Consider the following 21183-nt stretch of genomic DNA (forward strand, 5'->3'; position numbering starts at 1 on the left):
ATAGACTTCAGAAGACATGACAATGTTTCCAGTAAGGGAACATAGTGAGCATCGATGCTCCCTGGTTTTAATGGTGTATTGTGGGATTTTTTTAGGGAGCGAACGTTTCAGTGCACTGGAACAATTTTGCGAATGAGACAGCCCTAAAAATGTAAAACTCACTGATCAGTGCCCTGACTACTGAACTAGGGAGCTGATTTAGATGCAACCACAGACTCGAGCTATGTGCCAGCAGCAACAGGAATAAGTAGTCCACTAGATAATAATGGACATACATATCACTTATATGATTTAAACAGTCACTGTAACGGTTAAATGACTCTTTTATCAGCAAATTATATTTTTTCCTCTTAAAATTTGATATATTTCACCTTAATGATTTAAACAGTATCAAATGACCATGTCTTTGTTGAAAATTAATAATTTTTATTTTATTTGTTATTTTTTGATCTGTCTCTACTTTTCCTGCTTATATTCAAATTTTGATTCAAATGTAACACACAAATTCTCGTGATCTTTATTAATGGTCTATACTGTGATGTATTGTGATGTTTTGGTGCATTCCACACTTTACTGTAGTGAGATCTACGATATACTAACTAGGCCACTCTCTACAAATAAATGTTTTTGTCTTATTGTTTCCCTGATCCTGCACACTTGCATATTTTATGTGATATGATGTAGTTTACAATCAAAATACAGGTTGAGCTGTAAAATTATTCCCTGCAGTAACAGTTTTTTTGCTTAGTTCTGTGTATCATTTGTTTTGATTGAAGAGAATATGTTTGTAAGTGAAACGTTTGGGTTTGACATGTAAGTTTGAAGTTTAATCTGGTTTGTAGTTTTAAGATTGTGTTTATAGTTTAGGGGAAAATATTGTTGATTGTTACATACATTTTTGTCTTTGCTAATGAGAAAACTGTAATGAAATTTGACCAGATGTTCTTCATATGCAGTAGTTCAATAATGCAGTAATTATCAATAATGATAAATATCTTTTAAGGAAATGTTATATATCTTTTATTGATTAATATTTCACACTTATATTCTTCACACTAATGATACTTCACACTGAATATTCTCGTATAATAGAAGCAATTTAAGAAAAAAGCATAAATCAAATACAACAGGGTCTTAAACATCATGGACCTCCACCAAGAAAAAACAAAAACAATGAAATAATAAATATTTAAGATTTTCTTTTTTTTAAAGTGTAATTGAAAGTAGATTTACATAAAAATATATTGACAACTGTAAAAGAAGACTTGCATTACATGTTAATTGCTAACATTAACAGAAAATCACTGAGAATGAATGTAACATGCCAATTATGATTAAATCATTTTTATAATAATGGCACTTCTATAGTGCATCTAATTCTCTGAACTTGGACACTGAAGTTTTCAATGGATTTCAGTCACTTTTGATGGTTTCTGGTTCAATTCCAAGGAAAATAGTGCTCAACCACTCCACATACTGCTGCCTGATCTGAAAGACAAGTCTACAGTCTATTTTACACTAAATATTCTCGTATAATAGAAGCAATTTAAGAAAAAGCATAAATCAAATACAACACGGTCTTAAACATCATGGACCTCCACCAAGAAAAAACTAAAACAATGAAATAATAATAAACATTAAAGTATTTAACAATAAAAGTAAAAAAAAAAAAAAAGAAGAAAAGAAAGCAGATATACATCAAAAGAAAATAAGTCTTGTATTGCATGTTAATTGCTAACTTTAACAGAAAATCACTGAGACTGAAATGAACTGTAATATGCCAATAATGATAATAACGCATTCTCATTCTCTGAACATGGACACTGAAGTTTTCAATGGATTTTGGGCACTTTCAACCCAATCTCATGAAAAGTCGAACATAATTTACGAGTTCGCATGTTCCTGGTATTGGATGATTTTGGGTTTAATTCCAGGGAAAATAGTGCTCAACAACTCCACATACTGCTGCCTGATCTGAAAGACAATGAGATGAGAGGAGATGAGTGAGTTTATGTTCAATTTAACCTCTAAAATCCAGAAACTGGTATGGAACTGCCTCCTTCCTTACCAAGACAGACAAGAAAATATAGGAGATGTTTAAAACAGGGTAAACAAATGATCATAAAATAAAAAAAATAAATAAAAAAACAAAACAATGAAAAAATAAACAGGTGCATGTCAACACTAAACTTGCTTAAAATGTTTGTTTCTATTATCATACCTGAATATATAGATTTCATTTATGTATTGAAGTAAAAAAATGTTTAGATTCCATAAAACACAAAGTATGAGCGTTATCATCTACTATATTCTTATTATATTCATATTAGAACTCAGTAGCAGAGCCTGGCATAGGCGATATAGGCAGGTGCCTAGGGAGGCAACGTTCTGTGGGGTGGCACGACAGGGTACCTGATCGATCGCCCCTGCACAGAGCTCGCAAGATCGCGATGGATGAAAGGTGCTCTGAATTGTGCCATCCCGCCCTGTCTCGCGATGTGTGAAAGGTGCCCCAAATCGTGCCACCCCGCCCCGAGCTTGCAAGATCGCGATGGGGGAAAGGTTCCCAGAGTTTTTCCTGAGAGGCTACTCAGCCCAAAAGGCTCTAAATGGTTAGGATTATAGATGTTCATAATGCATTCTTACATTCTGAACAAACATAAGACACCACGATCAACAGTACAGGTACACCGTGACACAGGATCGACTCAGTGGTCTTGAGAAAATAAGTATCAACCATGTGATTGCTGAGCAGATTTGGCAAAGACATTGATTATTTTGCATCAGTGAAAACTGGGAAGTTAAGGGGGACGCCATGTTGGATCTAGCCTAGGGCACCAAGTAAGCCAGAACCGCCACTGTTAGAACTTAAACATGTTAAGATGTGTGGCTTCCATTGTGTTTTTAGGTTTTTGCAAGAGTTAGGCATGCTCTATTCCAAAGAATAACTATAAGGTGTTAACTATATTAACTATATTCCATAAATACTATAAAGCTGTAAAGCTTCAAAAAGGACAAATATAAAGCACCGGTAAAGGTGAAGTATAAAGGCGGTCACACTCCGGATGAGAAGCGGCACGCTGTGTCGCGTGTAGGACATGGCACAGGTATCAAAAACCGTGCATGGCAATGCAGTCCAAGTGGCAGACAGTACACACAAAATACCAACATTTGTTCCCTCTTCAAGAAGAATTAAGTGACGTTGATGAGTTTGCAGGTTAGTGTATGAAACTGGTGTAACTGCACAAACTGAATGATTAGAAATGGCTACGTTAATTATGCAATTTCACTATCTGTAGAATTGAATGGGCTTCTTTCAATCTGTCAAACCACTAAAGACATACTTATAACTGAAAATACATTTAGCAGGTTATATGAAAGACACATATACACAATATATCATCCAGTGATGGTGAGATTAAATCTATGTTCTTTGATATTGCTTTGGGTTGAATTTAATGGAAAAGTATGAAAGTTACTCTCCATGGCCAGTGTGCAACCCCCTTAGAGATAAAATATAATAAAACTAAAATAAAAGTAGTCCATGTAACTTGTGCACTATTTTTCAAATTTTCTGGGGCAAGACTGCAGCTTGTATGGACTATTTTATGGTATTTTCATAATTTTTTTGTTCTCTTTGGGCCTTGCTAGCAATGGCCAATATGAACTTTGTGGCTGACCTCATTATTGAGGACACAGTGGATCAGGAAGATGAAGGTTCCTTGCTGAGAGTTCAAGATCAGGAAGAAAATCTCCAGCACTGTACTGGTATTAGTGAAGAAACCCAGAATCCAGGGGCAAGCAAGTACCAAAAATTGGGCCACTGTTTTAAATACCATAATCCTGAGGAGAAAGAGATTGTGAAGAACAGAATAAAACATTCAATTGATGTCTCTTGAGGATCTCTTAAGAATGATTAATGTCAGTCTTTGTTACTTGATTTGTTTCCTCTGTGAAACTTCAGCAATCAGGTTTTTGTTCAGACAGACAATGATGATGATGAAGAGAATCGTGTTTAACTGCAGAAAAAAAACAGGCAAGTCAATATCACTTTAATTTCCCGTTGGTACAACAGTTCATGTGAATATATTTATAACTTACTGCTATAATGATGCAAACGGGTCCCAGAAAACTCCAGATAAATCCTTTTTCTCTTTTAATCCAACATCTGTTCATGAGGAAATACTCAAAATATAACTAATCAATAGAATACTATAAAATGTGTGATTAACAATTATACCAGTATTTTAATCTTATGGCTGATTTTGACTTGATTACATTTACAACGATACAGAAATAACATATTTATCAGATGGCAGCATTGTGATAAAAGCACTATGAGCTGTCAGCCATGAACTTAAGTCATTTTTCTTCATAAAATATTTTTCAAAGGGGTTTTCATACATTTTCATAGTTAATTTCTATATGGCACAAGCTGATAGGTCCTTTGAACATGTAATCTGTTAGCCAATTAAATTGCATTCTCTGTCTATCATTTAAATTGCCTCAGTTGTTTGCAGGTAAACTGGTTTCACAGCAGCACACTGTGAGAGTTTTCTCTCTGAACCCCTCCTCCTCCCCAGCACCAATTGTCTAGATCTGCTTCAAAGGGATTGTATTAATGTCTAATTGTGCAACAGCAGCAATGTAAGCAGATTTATTATGCCAAGACCAAACCTACCAGCTTGTTATAATCATTATAACACCTTAATTTTAATCTGAGAGTTGTCATGACTGCTTCTCACCTTCTCTATGACCATTATAGTCTAACAAAATAGTTTTTTATTTTTGGTGCTATACCTTTAAGACTTTGTTTCTAAATTCCCTCTTCACATGTGTATTGAGAAACAGCACTTTGCTCCCGTGTCATGCAAGATCCTTTCCTCCTTGGACCTCAGAGCGACTACTGATGTATGTCATCTAATATGACAATTCACATCTTTTAAATGTGTTATGTAACATAATACATAACTTAAGCTATAAATGGTCAAATTACACGTTCGCTTTTTCAGTTAGCTCAAAAGCTAAGAGGTTAGCCAACCAGCTTAGTATACTGCTTACTGATTGATTATCCTTTTAGATTATTGTATAATCTATGCAAGTGAATACACTTTCATTATATATTTGTATACTTTGTATCACTACTGCAAATGGATAAGGCCATTTTGATTACATAGGACAAGAAATCACAATATAGTAATAGGTTTTTGGGCAGGCATTAAAAACAGCTATGCAAATTAGTGTTCAAGGGAGATTGGATTCTGTGGGGGGACACAATTGTTCATGAAAGTGCCTCATAACTCTGCATTTGCTCACACAGCGACTTCAGTTTGCTGTTGAGTCCAAGGGGTTTTGGTTTGGCATACATGGGCTCATGGTGGCAGGATCAGAAAAATCCACACTGCAATGTATAGCAGTTTAAACAGTTAAAGGGACAGTACACTCTGTTCCAAACCAGTATGATTTTCAAAATAAGCTGCTAACGGCCATTCAAACACGTTCTTGTGCAAAAAAAAAAAAAAGAAAAAAGAAAGAAGAAGCTAGAAGCAGTGCAACGAACAGAACAGAACGCAGGTGTCTCAAAAAGCATTTGAGAGTTTGAGAATCGAAGTTCTTTTTTGACATCAGTGAGTGAGGTGGGGAGGAAGTCGTGAGTTCTGAACTCTAGTATGCTGAGCTCTTTGATTTCAAATAATCAAGAGCAATTCGATTCTTGATGATATTACACATTAAATATTTGTACAAACTCACTTTTCACTGCCATAGCCTTCAGGAACCAGCCCAACAGACATGACCACCACAACCAGAGCAATCACATATCCAATCACAATCATTAATCTGCTGCTAAGCACCTCCCTCTGTTTGGAGCTGATCTGTGATAGGTTCTTCACACAGATGAAAAGCAGCACAGCTTCAATGAGCATCCACAAAAAGGAGGAGAGAAAGAAGAAGTGCAGAATCCATGATATCAATGCACACAACACCTGGAGACAATGAGAGACAGAAAGAGATTGTAGTTATTGTAATTCTATAAAGAACAATAGCTTTCATCTGGAGTTGTTGCAGTAATTCTCACCTGGTTAGGGTGTATGTAGTTCAGGGACTGTTGTGTGAGTAAGAACAGAAGATGAGCCAACAGCAGACTCAAGCAGATGTTGATTCGAGCCACATTGTTCACTCCAGGACTCCACCGACAAAAAGCAAAAGTCAACAGGGCCAAAGTGAGAAACACCAGCCCCACGATCACAGCCACCAAATTCAGTATTTCCATCTGCAGATTATAATGAGAAAATATAAATGGGTGGATATTTCTCTTCAGGATTCATAGGGAATGTAAGCATAGTTCTAGCAGGAAGACTCGCAGCTGTACATTATCACACCATTGTCTAGCTTGCTCCTTAACCAATCATATACTAGCCCTCGATTTAAAAGTCTGCAAACAAGCTATCACTTCGCTGTTTCAGTGTGCCAACGCAGCAGCCGCCACCTCCCCACCACCACAAGTTGAGTCCCATCCTGCTCGGGGGCAGGCTCCTCACCCCCTGCCTCCTATCTCTGGCAGGATCTGAGGGTTCGAGTATGAACCATCAGACAAGCCTTATGCCAAAGAGACATTAAATACATGTGTTTCATCATTATTTCATCAAATACATGTCATGTCGATTTCACTTAAGTCTGTGAGTCTTTCTGATAGAGGTGCAGTTTTTTCTTTTTTTTATGATACTGAAAAAACAAAGACTGGTGGCTTCAACAGAACTATTTATCATCGATTAACAGCTTCAGAGCTCATGGTAGGTCTGTCTTTAAATATTAATAATTATCTGTAAAAATCGATTCCCCCTTTCGCTCCATTGATTCCTATTATCTGCTTTCACTGTCTGACTTTGCTTGATGCAGGCCAATAATTTCTCCTTCTGAAACACAGTAACATCTTTTCCACGACCACGTGACGCGTCTAACAACATGATTAAGAAATGAGAAGCTACACACTGCATCAGTTAAAAGAATTGTTGCCAGCTGAAACATATTAATCACTGCAATAATGATCCAATCATAGGCTCTTAAGTATCTGCTTATTTATATCCAAATGGCATTTTTATTTTTTTTATTTTTTGGCCAGGCAGTGTAGATATGCAATGCATAACTTGTGATAATATCTAGAAATTAAGGTTGTTTCAGCATTGGCTTACAGAGATCAGCTAATGTATGGAGCACTGAAGCATCTACTGGACATAGTTGTCATTTTATGTAGGGGAGAGTGGGGCACAAACTAACGCAAGGCAAGGTGTAACACATGGTTTAAACCATACCTGCCAAACCTCCCGATTTTACCGGGTTTCTCCCATTTTTCCACCCCTTCTCTTGCTGTACTCACATTTTCAATTTCTCCTGATAAACTCATGATTTCTGCATCCACACTTTGCTTATGAGAATGTATAGACCTACCACCCGTCCCGTAAAATACGGGATCCTCCCATATTTAAATATGAAATTATGTGTCCCGTATCTAATCAATACGGGACACGATTTGTTCCGTAAATTGGTCAGATGACGTCACGGCGAAATTGTTCCAGATAGTTCTGGAAATTTTTCATACGGTTGGTAAGGGACCGTATGAATTTTTTACAATACTAAAAACAGTAGGTTCAATAAGATGTACAAAATTACACAGATCCAATAATTTATGAACACAATCACTGAGTCATAAAAGCAAGAAATACAGGTGAAGGGAAAAATACATAAAGTAAATAAAAAAACTTTAAAATACATTTAAACCAACACAGATGTATACATAAATAAGATAAATAAGTAAAAAAATAGAAAAAATAAAAATAATTAGATATTTTTTATAAGTCATGGGTCAGGAAATACACTTTTTATTATTAATAACTGAAAAAGTATTTATTGCTAAAACATTGAAGGATGTGGTAAGGGGCCATCTGAATATATTTATTGGTATAATTCATCTTCAATGTAGTATTACTGACCAGTATTGCCGCTCCCTATATGCATCTTACCCTATGATGGCACCAGAAACTCCACCTTGCACATATGAGGAACGCCATTTTTTATTTAAAACGAGGCAAACTTTGTATCATTTTAATCCCCAATATAGCATCTTGCATAATGGTGGATTTGTAAACAGTGTTCTTTAAGTTGTGTTACTTTGGGCTGACTGAGCGACCATCCAGCCAATCACAGGTGAGTTTTATCAGACAGTCTAATCAACATGGCTCCGTTAATTTCTAAAGTTGCTTTTAACAATGCTCATTTATCCATGTGTTTTATTGGCATTGATGTTGATCTAAATGAATAATCTAGAGATGAGGAACACACAAATGAGAGTTATTTATCGGCATATCATTCTTGATTGGCAGCATCATGCGAAATGCACTGCAGAAAACAAACAAAGGACAATCCTTCTTTTAAGCACATATTGTAAGTGAAGTTTATATCAGCGCATATAGAGTCTTCAATAAGTTATGCTTTTTACGACTGTGAGGTAAAAGTTTGATCGGTTCTTTTTTCAATTTAAGCAGATTACTAGATCTGTATAAAATATGTGTTAATTTTTTTTAATATCAGCTCCTGTTTTTTACCTCTATATTAGTGTGCAGTTGACAAACTGTAGGAAAAAAGATAGATCTGCTTTGTTCTTAGAACACTTGTGCATTTTACTGAAGTGAAGTGATATGTAGACACGCATTTTATACATGAAAACTTATGGGCGTTATTGAAACTCATAATTATTATAAGACTATTATTGTTGACTTTTGATAAAAGTCATGCTCAGCAGCTCACAAACTGTAGGGAAATGACAGATTTGTATTTGTCACCACCTTCTGGCATCACCAGAAATGGTCACTGAATCATTAAATGGATTTGAACACTCAAGCCACTTGGATACATTTAAATCCCACAATGCACAAGCACAGAGTAAAAAATACAATTGTACACATGCACATGTCATTATTGTTTTGTATTTGTATTTGGACTATTTGAACGTTTTGCTGGACATTTTAGTCAGGTGCAGCTATGTTGTTTAAGCACACTATGAGACGCAGGCGAGGGAAGTGAGCCGGCGTGCTGTTCAAACTCCGACAGCGTTGCTTTCGAACAGCACAGCAGAGTATTCATCAGCGAATCTCCGCTCTCTCCCTAACAAAACAGACAAATTACATCTCCTCACCCATACAAACATGGACTTTTCAAACTCTGCTGCCTTGTGCTTCATAGAAACCTGGCTGAGTGAATCCATTCCGGACAGCGCGTTACATCTGCCGGGCTTTCAGCTGTTCGGAGCGGATCGCATCGCGGAGTTAACGGAGAAAACGAGAGGCGGTGGAACATGCTTTTACATCAATGAAAGCTGGTGTACAGATGTAACAACGTTAAAGAAGATGTGCTATCCTAATTTGGAAGCACTCTTTATCAACTGCAAGCCTTTCTACTCACGATGGGAGTTTTCCTAGTTTGTTCTGGTGAGTGTTTATATTCCTCCACATGCATTCATGAATGCAGCGCTGCAACAGCTGGCTGATCAGATCACAGATATGAAACAATAATACCCGGACTCACTTATTATTATTCTCTGTGATTTTAACAGAGCCAATCTCACCCATGAACTGATACATAATACAGACAGCATGTTACATGCCCCACCAGAGACAGAAATACACTGGATCATTGCTACACAACAAAGGATGCATATCGCTCTGTCCCTAGAGCAGCTTTGGGACTCTCTGATAACTGTCTGGTTCATCTTCTTCCAACCTACAGGCAGAAATTAAAAACAGCTAAACCTGTATTAAAGACTGTAAAGGGATGGACCAATGAAGCAGAGCTGGAACTACAAGCCTGCATTGACTGCACTGATTGGAGTGTGTTTGTGAGGCTGCAGACACCAATCTGGATGAGCTCACAGATACAGTGACATCATATATCAGTTTCTGTGAGGATATGTGCATTCCTACTAGGACTTACTGTATTTAACATGCAACCCACAAACCATGGTTTACAGCAGAAATTAAGGAGCTTCGTCAGGCCAAAGAGGATGCTTACAGAAGTGGGGATAAAATATTGAACAATCAGCCCAGGAACACACTGAATAAGGAAATCAGAGTGGCTAAAAGAAGCTATTCTGATTAGCTGAAAAAAACAGTTTTCAGCTAATGACCCTGAATTAGTGTGCAGTGGCCTGAAAGATATTACTAACTACAAGACACCATCCCCCAACATTGTATGGAACCAACAACTGGCTGACGACATGAATGTGTTTTACTGTAGATTTGAAAGGCCCAGACTCACACCCCACACCCGCTCTGACCTTCACTTCACACAAACATCAACACCTCCTGCAACCCCCCTCCTCCCCCTCCTGCTACTCAATCTGCACTTAACATCTGTGAAGAGGAGGTGTGCCGTGTCTTCCAGAAACAAAAGACAAGGAAATCACAGGGCCCAGATGGTGTTTCACCCACTTGTCTTAAATCCTGTGCTGACCAGCTGTTCCCCATCTTCAGACAGATCTTCAACAGATCACTGGAGCAGTGTGAAGTTCCCTGCTGCTTCAAATACTCCACCATCATTCATTTAGTAACCCAAAATCACAGGCCTTAATAACAACAGACCCATCGCTCTGACAACTGTGGTCATAAAGTCATTTGAGAGACTGGTGTTGGCCCACCTGAAAGACAATACTGGACCCTTTCTAGATCCTTATCAATCAGCTTATCGAGCAAACAGGTCTGTGGATGATGCAGTCAACATGGGATTGCATCATATCCTGCAACATCTGGACAGACCAGGAACATATGCAAGGATCCTTTTTATGGACTTCAGTTTGGCTTTCAACACCATCATCCCAGCTATTCTCCGGACTAAATTACATTAACTCTCTGTTGCCATGTCTATCTCTCAGTGGATCACCAGCTTTCTGATGGACTGGCAGCAGCAAATGAGACTGGGGGAATTCACTCCCAGCAGCTGTACGATCAGCACTGGTGTCCCCCAGGGATGTGTGCTCTCCCCACTACTCTTCTCCTTGTATACCAATGACTGCACCACCAAGGACCCCTCTGTCAAGCTCCTGAGGTTTGCAGATGACACTACTGTCATCTGCCACATCCAAGATAATGATGAGCCTGCATACAAAAGGGAGGTTGAATGGCTGGCTCACTAGTGCAGTCAAAACAGCCTGGAGCTGAACACGCTCACAAAAGTGATGATGATAGTGGACTTTAGGAGGAACACCTTAGCATCAACCCCACTCACCATTCTGAACAGCACTTTGGCAGCAGTGGAGTCATTCAGGTTCCTGGGCTCTACCATCTCACAGGACCTGAAGTGGGAGACCCATATTGTGAAAAAGGCACAGCAGGGGTTGTACTTCCTTCCCCAGCTGAGTTCAACCTGCCACAGGCGCTGCTGATACAGTTCTACTCAGCAGTCACTGAGTATGTCCTCTGCACTTCTATAACTGTCTGGTTTGGTTCAGCTATGAATCGGACATCTGAAGACTACAAAGGACAGTACGGACTGCTGAGCGGATTATTGGTCGCCCCCTGCCTTCCCTTCAAGAACTGTACAGTTCCAGAGTGAGGAAAATGGCTGGAAAAATCACTCTGGACCCCACTCACCCCACCCATTAAATTTTTTGAACTATTGCCTTCTAGACGGCGCTACAGAGCACTGAGAACCAGAACCGTCAGGCACAGGAACAGCTTTTTTCCTCAGGCTATCCATCTCATGAACAGTTAAAACTGCCCCATTAAGCAATAATTATGTGCAATACACAGTTTAGTCTATTTATATTTATCCAACGTACCCTACCTCTTCTGACATACATTCCCTTGCATATAACAGATTTGTATTTGTGTGTGTGTGTGTGTGTGTGTGTGTGTGTGTGTGTGTATATATATATATATATATATATATATATATATATATATATATATATATATTGTCTTATCATGTATTTCTATATATTCTTGTATTTTCTATTCACTTTTTATTTTTATTCTATTTATTATTATTATTATTATCATCTCTGTCTTGTTGTTGTATTGTTTGTGCACTGAAAGCTTCTGTCACCAAGACAAATTCATTGTATGTGTAAGCAAACTTGGCAATAAAGCTCATTCTGATTCTGATTTATTGCCACATTTTGTCAATGGTCAACTTGAAGTTTTTTACCCCCTAACTTTAAAACATGACAGTGTATTGGTAACGTCTGTTAACGTGCCTGTTTAAAGTCTACACCATTACAGTAGTCCAACAATGATGAGATATTAAACATACAAATTAATGTCTGACATCTCCAGCTGGTATTTAATTATACTGTAAAAAGTGATAACTTGTAATTTAGTAGTTTGCAAGTTAATATTATCCTGCTTAGAGGATAGTGTAAACATTTGTGGCTCACTGTCCTGGGCAAAGGGCTCGGGGCTCGAGGCTTGACCTTAGATTAGTTATTAATAAATATATAGGAGGAGAAAGGGGAGGTGGAGGGATGCCGGAAGACTCAGTGGCATGTAAGGTAAGCAGCTGTTTATATACGCTTATTCTAGCGATGTGATTGGTCAGATTAAATGAACTTGCTCCTACCGAACCTTGTTTATAAAACTCCATTTGTTACCTTAAGAGGCTAGGCTATTTCTACCTGATGATAACCTGTACCAAACGTTTTTCGTTGTTGGTACCTAATGCATTCAGGTTTAGACTATTCAGACATGTTAAACAGTAATTTTTGACTTGAATAATACCAGTTACACTGTATTTTAAATGTTACCACAGTGCACCCTGCAAAAATGTTAGTTTCGGTAAATGTATTATAATTTTTTTTTTATGTAATCATATGTGGTAACAACTAAATTAACTGGTTGTATTCAAGTCAAAAATATTATTTGGTATAACTAAACCAACCTGACAAATTGGGTTGAACTAACAAAAGCAATTTTAAGGGTTATTTCAATAGATCCTTGAAGTAATTATTGCAGGTTCCCACTTTCCTGTATAACATCTTAAGAGTCAGTTAAAAATGCTAATAATTGCTCTATTTACTGTGCCATAAGTTGTAAGTTCAAGTTTAACATGTTTTATCCTAAAGGCAATCAATATTCACACTGTAATGGCAATGGGGTAGTAATAAACTTACTAGTAGCAATAAAACTGTGACATACTGATGCCTTTGGACAACTTCTTAGCAGACTATGATCATCACAGTTAGATTGGAATTGATTGTAAAAACACTAGAAAAAATATTCTGTCCAAGTGGGATGCATCTTTAAATCCTTATCAGTATTCAGATACAATCAATGCAGGTGCCAATCCAATATCCAAGGACGAACCCATAATTAGCCTTTGTGATTCATATGGGCTAAATAAAGTAGGACCTCGTATATGGGTCTGAATTGTGTTGTTTTTTGGCGTGAGATTCACACAAGGGAAATTTCCGAAGGAGCATTTGACGGATGGGAATGCGTAAGCTTCATGTGGAGGATATGGAAAGAACCATGTCAGTTTGTAATCAAGCGGGCATACAGCGAATTAGATTTCATGAAACTAAATGCTTCTCTGAAATTTTCATTGTTCATCAGATGCCTAAGTTAGGGTATGTTGCAGCAAAAGTTGAAATGTTCTCATCAACTTTTGATCATATGACGGATTGTCAGTTTCTCAAACCCTTGCGTTTTCCCTCTCTGTTCTTCCGACGCACCATCCCCACTGAAAGGAAAACATTTTCAGCACTCTCTGACATCGCGTAACTCTAGTGTGTAGGTGCCTTAAGCACTAGACACTAGGGCTGTAACGAACAATTATTTTGATAATCGATTAATCGGCGATTATTTCTTTGATGAATCAATTAATCTGATAAATAACGAAATTTCCTGTAACTCTAGTATGTAGGTGCCTTAAGCACTAGACACTAGGGCTGCAACAATTATTTTGATAATCGATTCATCTTAGATTATTCAGATAAATTAATAAATTTCCTGTATTTTATTAAAATGTTATTTTTTAAGAAACAGAACTGATATAGGGCGTAAGGATTTGGTTTGGTGTACTGTACTGAACAATTCTATACTCTCACTAAATTCTGAACAACGCCTGAATAGTTATGTATGATTTTTATTATTATTACTTTCAGGACATATGCAAAACAGTTCCTTACCTTTACTTATAAAGCTTAAAAAGTGCTGTTTATTAAAGAGTAAAATGATTCATCAGAGATGGTGTGGGACAAAAATCAGCCCAGCAGAGGGCAATGGTGATACCAGAATAGAAATATTAATAATTCTGCCCAGCTGAATTTTTAAAGTGGGCATCACTGCTCAGTACAAAGCAGGGACTCATGAACAATTATTACACAAACAGTCAATGATCATCGAGAAAGCAACACACCATATTAAAAACCAAATAAATGTAAACTCTGAACAGGATCATGTGTGTAAATTCAGTTACTATTTTGTCTTGTGGAATATTTGTGAGGATCTGTTATGTCAAAAAGCTTCTTCAGGGCAGTACTAAATAAAAACAAAATGCAGTTTTTATGATCCCTCATTTAAAAAATGCTGCTATAAATATGTCTCTTGATGTGCTCCCTAGACATTTTCATTTAGAGAACATATTAACGTATTGTGTTCCCTTCAGTTGATTCCTTACATTTTCATAGTTGGTCTTAAAAAGGTCTTAATACAGTCTTCAATTTCAGTTTCAGAAACCCAGGATAAACAATAACCAATTTATGTAGAAATCTATGGTAAATTTAAGGCCTCACATTTCCTGCAAGTGTAGGTCTACAGTACATGTGTTACCAGTGATACTAGGCAAAATAACTGACTCTAGACCACTGAAATGTTGAAAATGAAAGCACTCCACAAGTCATGTTTTGGCATCATCACTACCTAATATTAATTTAATTTTCAATATTTCAACTGTCCATCATCAATGAATCTTTATTTATTGCGCTATTGTTTGGAGAGTTATTGATAGGATCTGGTTTTCTCAATTTTAGTAACTCATGTCTACTTACCCTGTATTCTTCCAGCAGAGTCATATTTAAGCCTAGAATGACAAAATGCATCACAGACATGCCATTAATAAAGGTCAAATTAAAAAACAAAAAACAAAAAACAAAAAAATCTTGTTATTCCAGTGCAATAACATGCTCACCTGTTGTAAGGGGACTGGGATATACTGTGATTTCATTGTTGTCAGTCGTGCAGAAGCACAGGGATGTGGGACTGTAGCATCTACAGGTGTATTTATCACCATAGCACCAGCTGTCAGAGTTCCAGCAGAACTGATCATCTCTTGTGTAGGAAAAATATGTTGCATTTGCACTGCAGTACATGCGGTACTGATCGCCGTTGCAGATGTACATGTCATTGTAAAGTCCACATTTATAGACTGGACTAACTGCATCAGTGATAATGTTGGTATTGTCATAATTCTGGCAAAAGCAGGAAGAGGAAGTATTGGCACCATAACATCTACAGGTGTTCCCATTACCACGACAGTCACAGCCATTATAATTAATGCACTGGTGGTAAAATCGTTCGTCATGAAAAGAGTGTGTACTTGTGTTGCAGTACATGCGGTACTGAGCACCAGTGCAGATGAACGTGTCATTAAAAAGCTGACACTCATAGACCGGACTAACTGCTGTAGTGATAGTGATGTTACTGCTGTAATTATCACATGAGCAGGAAGAGGAAGTGGGACCGGAGCATCTACAGGTGTATTTATAACCATAGCACCAGCTGTCAGAATTCCTGCAGTATTGATAATCTTTTGTGTAATAAAAAAAAGATGCATTTGCACTGCAGTACATGCGGTACTGAGCACCGGTGCAGATGTAGATGTCATTGTAAAGTCCACATTTATAGACTGGACTAACTGCAGCAGTCATAATGTTGTTATTGTCATAATTCTGGCAAAAGCAGGAAGATGAAGTCCTGGCACCATAACATCTACAGGTGTTCCCATTACCACGACAGTCACAGTCATTATAATTAATGCACTGGTGGTAAAATCGTGTGTCATGAAAAGAGTGTGTTCTTATGTTGCAGTACATGCGATACTTAGCACCAGTGCAGATGTATGTGTCATTAAAAAGCTGACACTCATAGACCGGACTAACTGCTGTAGTGATAGTGATGTTATTGCTGTAATTATCACATGAGCAGGAAGAGGAAGTGGGACCGGAGCATTCACAGGTGTACTTATCACCATAGCACTCACAGTCAGAATTCCAGCAGTATTGATAATCTTTTGTGTAATAAACATCAGATGAATTTGCACTGCAGTACATGCGGTACTGAGCACCGGTGCAGATGTAGATGTTGTTATAAAGTCCACATTTATAGACTGGACTAACTGCAGCACTGATAATGGAGTTGTTGTCATAATTCTGGCAAAAGCAGGAAGAGGAAGTACTGACACCATAACATCTACAGGTGTTCCCATTACCACGACAGTCACAGTCATTATAATTAGTGCACCGGTGGTAATATCGCGAGTAATGAAAAGAGTGTGTACTTCTGTTGCAGTACATGCGATACTTAGCACCAGTGCAGATGAACGTGTTATTAAAAAGCTGACACTCATAGACTGGACTAACTGCTGTAGTGATAGTGATGTTATTGCTGTAATTATCACATGAGCAGGAAGAGGAAGTGAGACCGGAGCATTCACAGGTGTACTTATCACCATAGCACCAGCTGTCAGAATTCCAGCAGTATTGATAATATCTTGTGTAGTAAAAAGCTGACGCATTTGCACTGCAGTACATGCGGTACTGAGCACCGGTGCAGATGTAGATGTCATTGTAAAGTCCACATTTATAGACTGGACTAACAACAGCAGTCATAACTGAGTTATTTTCATAATTCTGGCAAAAGCAAGAAGAGGAAGTACTGACACCATAACATCTACAGGTGTTCCCATTACCACGACAGTCACAGCCATGATTACTGCACTGGTGGTAAAATCGTGCATCATGAAAAGAGTGTGTTCTTATGTTGCAGTACATGCGATACTTAGCACCAGTGCAGATGAACGTGTCATTAAAATGCTGACACTCATAGACCGGACTAACTGCTGTAGTGATAGTGATGTTACTGCTGTAATTATCACATGAGCAGGAAGAGGAAGTGAGACCGGAGCATTCACAGGTGTACTTATCACCATAGCACCAGCTGCCAGAATTCCAGCAGTATTGATAATCTCTTGTGTAGTAAAAAAAAGATGAATTTGCACTGCAGTACATGCGGTACTGAGCACCGGTGCAGATGTAGATGTCATTGTAAAGTCCACATTTATAGACTGGACTAACTGCAGCACTGATAATGGAGTTATTGTAATAATTCTGGCAAAAGCAGGAAGAGGAAGTACTGACACCATAACATCTACAGGTGTTCCCATTACCACGACAGTCACAGTCATTATAATTAGTGCACTGGTGGTAAAATCGTGCATCATGAAAAGAGTGTGTTCTGATGTTGCAGTACATGCGATACTTAGCACCAGTGCAGATGTATGTGTCATTAAAAAGCTGACACTCATAGACCGGACTAACTGCTGTAGTGATAGTGATGTTACTGCTGTTATTATCACAGGAGAAGGAAGAGGAAGTGGGACCTAAGCATGCACAGGTGTACTTATCACCATAGCACCAGCTGTCAGAATTCCAGCAGTATTGAAAATCTTTTGTGTAATAAAAATCATATGCATTTGCACTGCAGTACATGCGGTACTGAGCACCGGTGCAGATGTAGATGTCATTATAAAGTCCACATTTATAGACTGAATTAATTGCAGTAGTAATAATGTTGGTATTATCATTATTCTGGCAAAAGCAGGAAGAGGAAGTATTGGCACCATAACATCTACAGGTGTTCCCATTACCACGACAGTCACAGTCATTATAATTAATGCACTGGTGGTAAAATCGTTCGTCATGAAAAGAATGTGTACTTGTGTTGCAGTACATGCGATACTGAGCACCAGTGCAGATGTACGTGTCATTAAAAAGCTGACACTCATAGACTGGACTAACTGCTGTAGTGATAGTGATGTTACTGCTGTAATTATCACATGAGCAGGAAGAGGAAGTGAGACCGGAGCATTCACAGGTGTATTTATCACCATAGCACCAGCTGTCAGAATTCCAGCAGTATTGATAATCTTTTGTGTAATAAACATCAGATGCATTTGCACTGCAGTACATGCGGTACTGATCGCCGTTGCAGATGTACATGTCATTGTAAAGTCCACATTTATAGACTGGACTAACTGCAGCACTGATAATGGAGTTATTATCATAATTCTGGCAAAAGCAGGAAGAGGAAGTATTGGCACCATAACATCTACAGGTGTTCCCATTACCACGACAGTCACAGTCATTATAATTAGTGCACTGGTGGTAATATCGCGAGTAATGAAAAGAGTGTGTACTTGTGTTGCAGTACATGTGGTACTGAGCACCAGTGCAGATGAATGTGTCATTAAAAAGCTGACACTCATAGACCGGACTAACTGCTGCTTTGGATTCAGTGATGAATATTAAACCTGAGGATTGGAAAAAATAATGATCAATGAATGAGAGCAGACAGATTCCAACTAAGAGACACTCTGCATTTCAAACAAATTTAAACAAGTTTCCTTCTCTCAAGTTGCAATTTATGAATATTAAATAGTTAACTAATTCAAAGCATGTGCAACTGTCTTACACTTACAAAACAAAACAGAGATGGATGTCAACAGTTCCGGTGAGAAACCTGTCATAAAATAAATAAATAAATAATATATAAAAACTAAAATGAGAAAATAAATGAATAAATATTAATTTTTAAACTAAATCAAGAATAATTTTTTTGTTTATATGTTTGTGAGTTATATAGTGGTTAATTTCTCCACAATTAAGTATTTTCTTTAATGTATTGTAGTATATGATTTAAGATATATATCTGTAATTTATGTACTGTATAAGATGTTTTGTACATTGAGCATGCAATGTTAAAAGGAGGTGTAAACTCAGAAACTGCTGAACTTCTGGGATTTTTACAACATGAATGTAGAGTGTTTTCTTCCTTAAAATGTTTTGTTTCTAGATTCATTTTACACAATATATGTAACTTGCAATATACACTTTTAATGAAAAATACTCAAAATACCTTTAACGATGATGGAAACCATCGTGAAATTAGAAATTTCACTGTTATTGTATCCACAAAACCAGATCAGATTTTGAGGTTCCTAAATACATTTAGAGATAAAACAAATTAGCTGTTGTATGCCTTCACAAAAGTTTTTAATTTCTAACAGCTTTTATCTGGAATAATTACATTTTACAAAGCATTTATGAATTGACATGTTTCAGGAGTTTAAATCAAGGAGACATTCAGTTAATAATTTAAAGCAGAATTTGTTCAGAATAAGAAATGAATGACTTGTTCTTGATTTTTTTTTTCATCACAAAGCAAGCTCATCATTATGTATAAATAAATAAATAATACCATAATATATCATACCATACTTCTTGTATTTTGCACCTTCAACAATCTTTATCTTGCTATACTATATGAACTGTCATGAACTTTAAACATTTCTCCTTAATGTTACAGATTATTGCACCAGCTGATTTATGCTCACTTGTTCAATCATTGTCTGTATGGTCTATATTCAGAGTCCCAATAACGTTTATTTATTGTTTTGTGCGTCATATATTGCTATTGCCAGGGTTGGGGAGTAACGGAATACATGTAACAGGATTACGTATTTAAAATACATAATATAAGTAACTGTATTCCACTACAGTTACAATTTAAATCATTGGTAATTAGAATACAGTTACATTCAAAAAGTATTTGGATTACTGAAGAGATTACTTTGCATTTTATTGTCATTTGTTTCATTTAATATTTAGTCCTTTCAGATGGAAAACAATTATACATATAAATGATGCAATCCAAAGTGCATTTGAACATTGGTGAAACACTTTCTTATGATGGGTTACATTCATACGAGCAGACAGAGAAGTAAGTTTGAAGTAAGTTTGGAGCAGAAGAAATAGAAATAAACCTTGTGTAAGTTGTCAGCTTTACGCTAAGTTAAAATGCTATTTCTAGCCATTTTACATGCACGTTACCAGACACAATCATATTTTTTTATCAAGAAAATTCACTTTAGATCATAATTTCTTTTTTTCTAGTAAGACCTTTGATTTTAGGGCAAAAATCATATTCTTGATAATAATTTATGTATTGTTTTCCTGTAAAAATATCTACAAATCCTTAAAACAAGATCAGTTTGATTTATCTTGTTTCAGAAACAACACTGCATAAGATATTTAGGTTTTTCAGAGAATGTATTTTTAACATGTGTATTTTGTCTTACTGTACTGGCAGAGTTTTTATAGTCAAAACAAGTGAAAAAATCTACCAGTGCTGAAGAAGTAATCCAAAGTATTTAGATTACATTACTGACCTTGAGTAATCTAACGGAATACATTACAAATTACATTTTACAACATGTATTCTGTAATCTGTAGTGGAATACATTTCAAAAGTAACACTCCCAACCCTGGCTATTGCATTTTAATGTATGGTTAATTTTTACAGCAAAGTTTCCTTGGAAATTAAATGTAATTTTCTTTCTTTCACTACAAGGATAAAATTACAATAAGACTGGCATTGACACGTCAAGATATGCTGCAATATGTTTGTTTTGAAGAGGCTAGTTTTTCATCAATATTATTATCTGCAGAGATTAGATAATTTGTTAAATGATAGATTTATATGTGATTTCTCCATCAAAACATGTTAAAATAGCAATTTAGGACATGCATCACACACAGCTAACAGCAAAATGCAAGTGTTGATAGATTGACAGTATGATTTTTCTTATCTTTCATGGGAAATATGTATGTACAAATAGTCTTACCTGATATGAGTTTACATGTAGTCTTATGTTCAATCAGGATCACTATATGTTCATGTTTATCTGTGTCAAGAGTTTTTATAGAGCTGTTATCTGATCATCTTCATGATGGGGAAATTTTACCACATGTTTTGGCAGCATACCGAGGACCAACAGCAAATTAGGCAGGTGATCATAATGTTTTGGCTCATCTATTTTCCCTCCTGAATCTGTTCAAATACAATTCAAATGAATCAGTAT

At 36.9% G+C, this 21183-nt stretch overlaps 1 protein-coding gene across 1 annotated transcript; it reads right to left on the reverse strand.

The window, feature by feature from the left end:
- Window positions 1–1040: 1040 nt before the first annotated feature.
- On the reverse strand, window positions 1041–20965 carry LOC127444186 (uncharacterized). Its single transcript, XM_051703431.1, has 11 exons — window positions 20947–20965; window positions 19179–19260; window positions 18741–18782; window positions 15175–18573; window positions 15035–15066; window positions 6077–6271; window positions 5752–5984; window positions 4102–4168; window positions 3937–4019; window positions 3681–3843; window positions 1041–1974 (listed from the first exon to the last, which is right to left on the reverse strand). The coding sequence occupies exons 2-11, from the start codon at window positions 19198–19200 to the stop codon at window positions 1885–1887; spliced, it is 4326 nt and encodes a 1441-aa protein (XP_051559391.1). The 5' UTR covers window positions 19201–19260; window positions 20947–20965; the 3' UTR covers window positions 1041–1884.
- Between the last annotated feature and the right edge of the window lie 218 nt (window positions 20966–21183).

This window comes from Myxocyprinus asiaticus, chromosome 7, assembly GCF_019703515.2.
Source record: "Myxocyprinus asiaticus isolate MX2 ecotype Aquarium Trade chromosome 7, UBuf_Myxa_2, whole genome shotgun sequence".
NCBI classification, from domain to species: Eukaryota; Metazoa; Chordata; class Actinopteri; order Cypriniformes; family Catostomidae; genus Myxocyprinus; species Myxocyprinus asiaticus.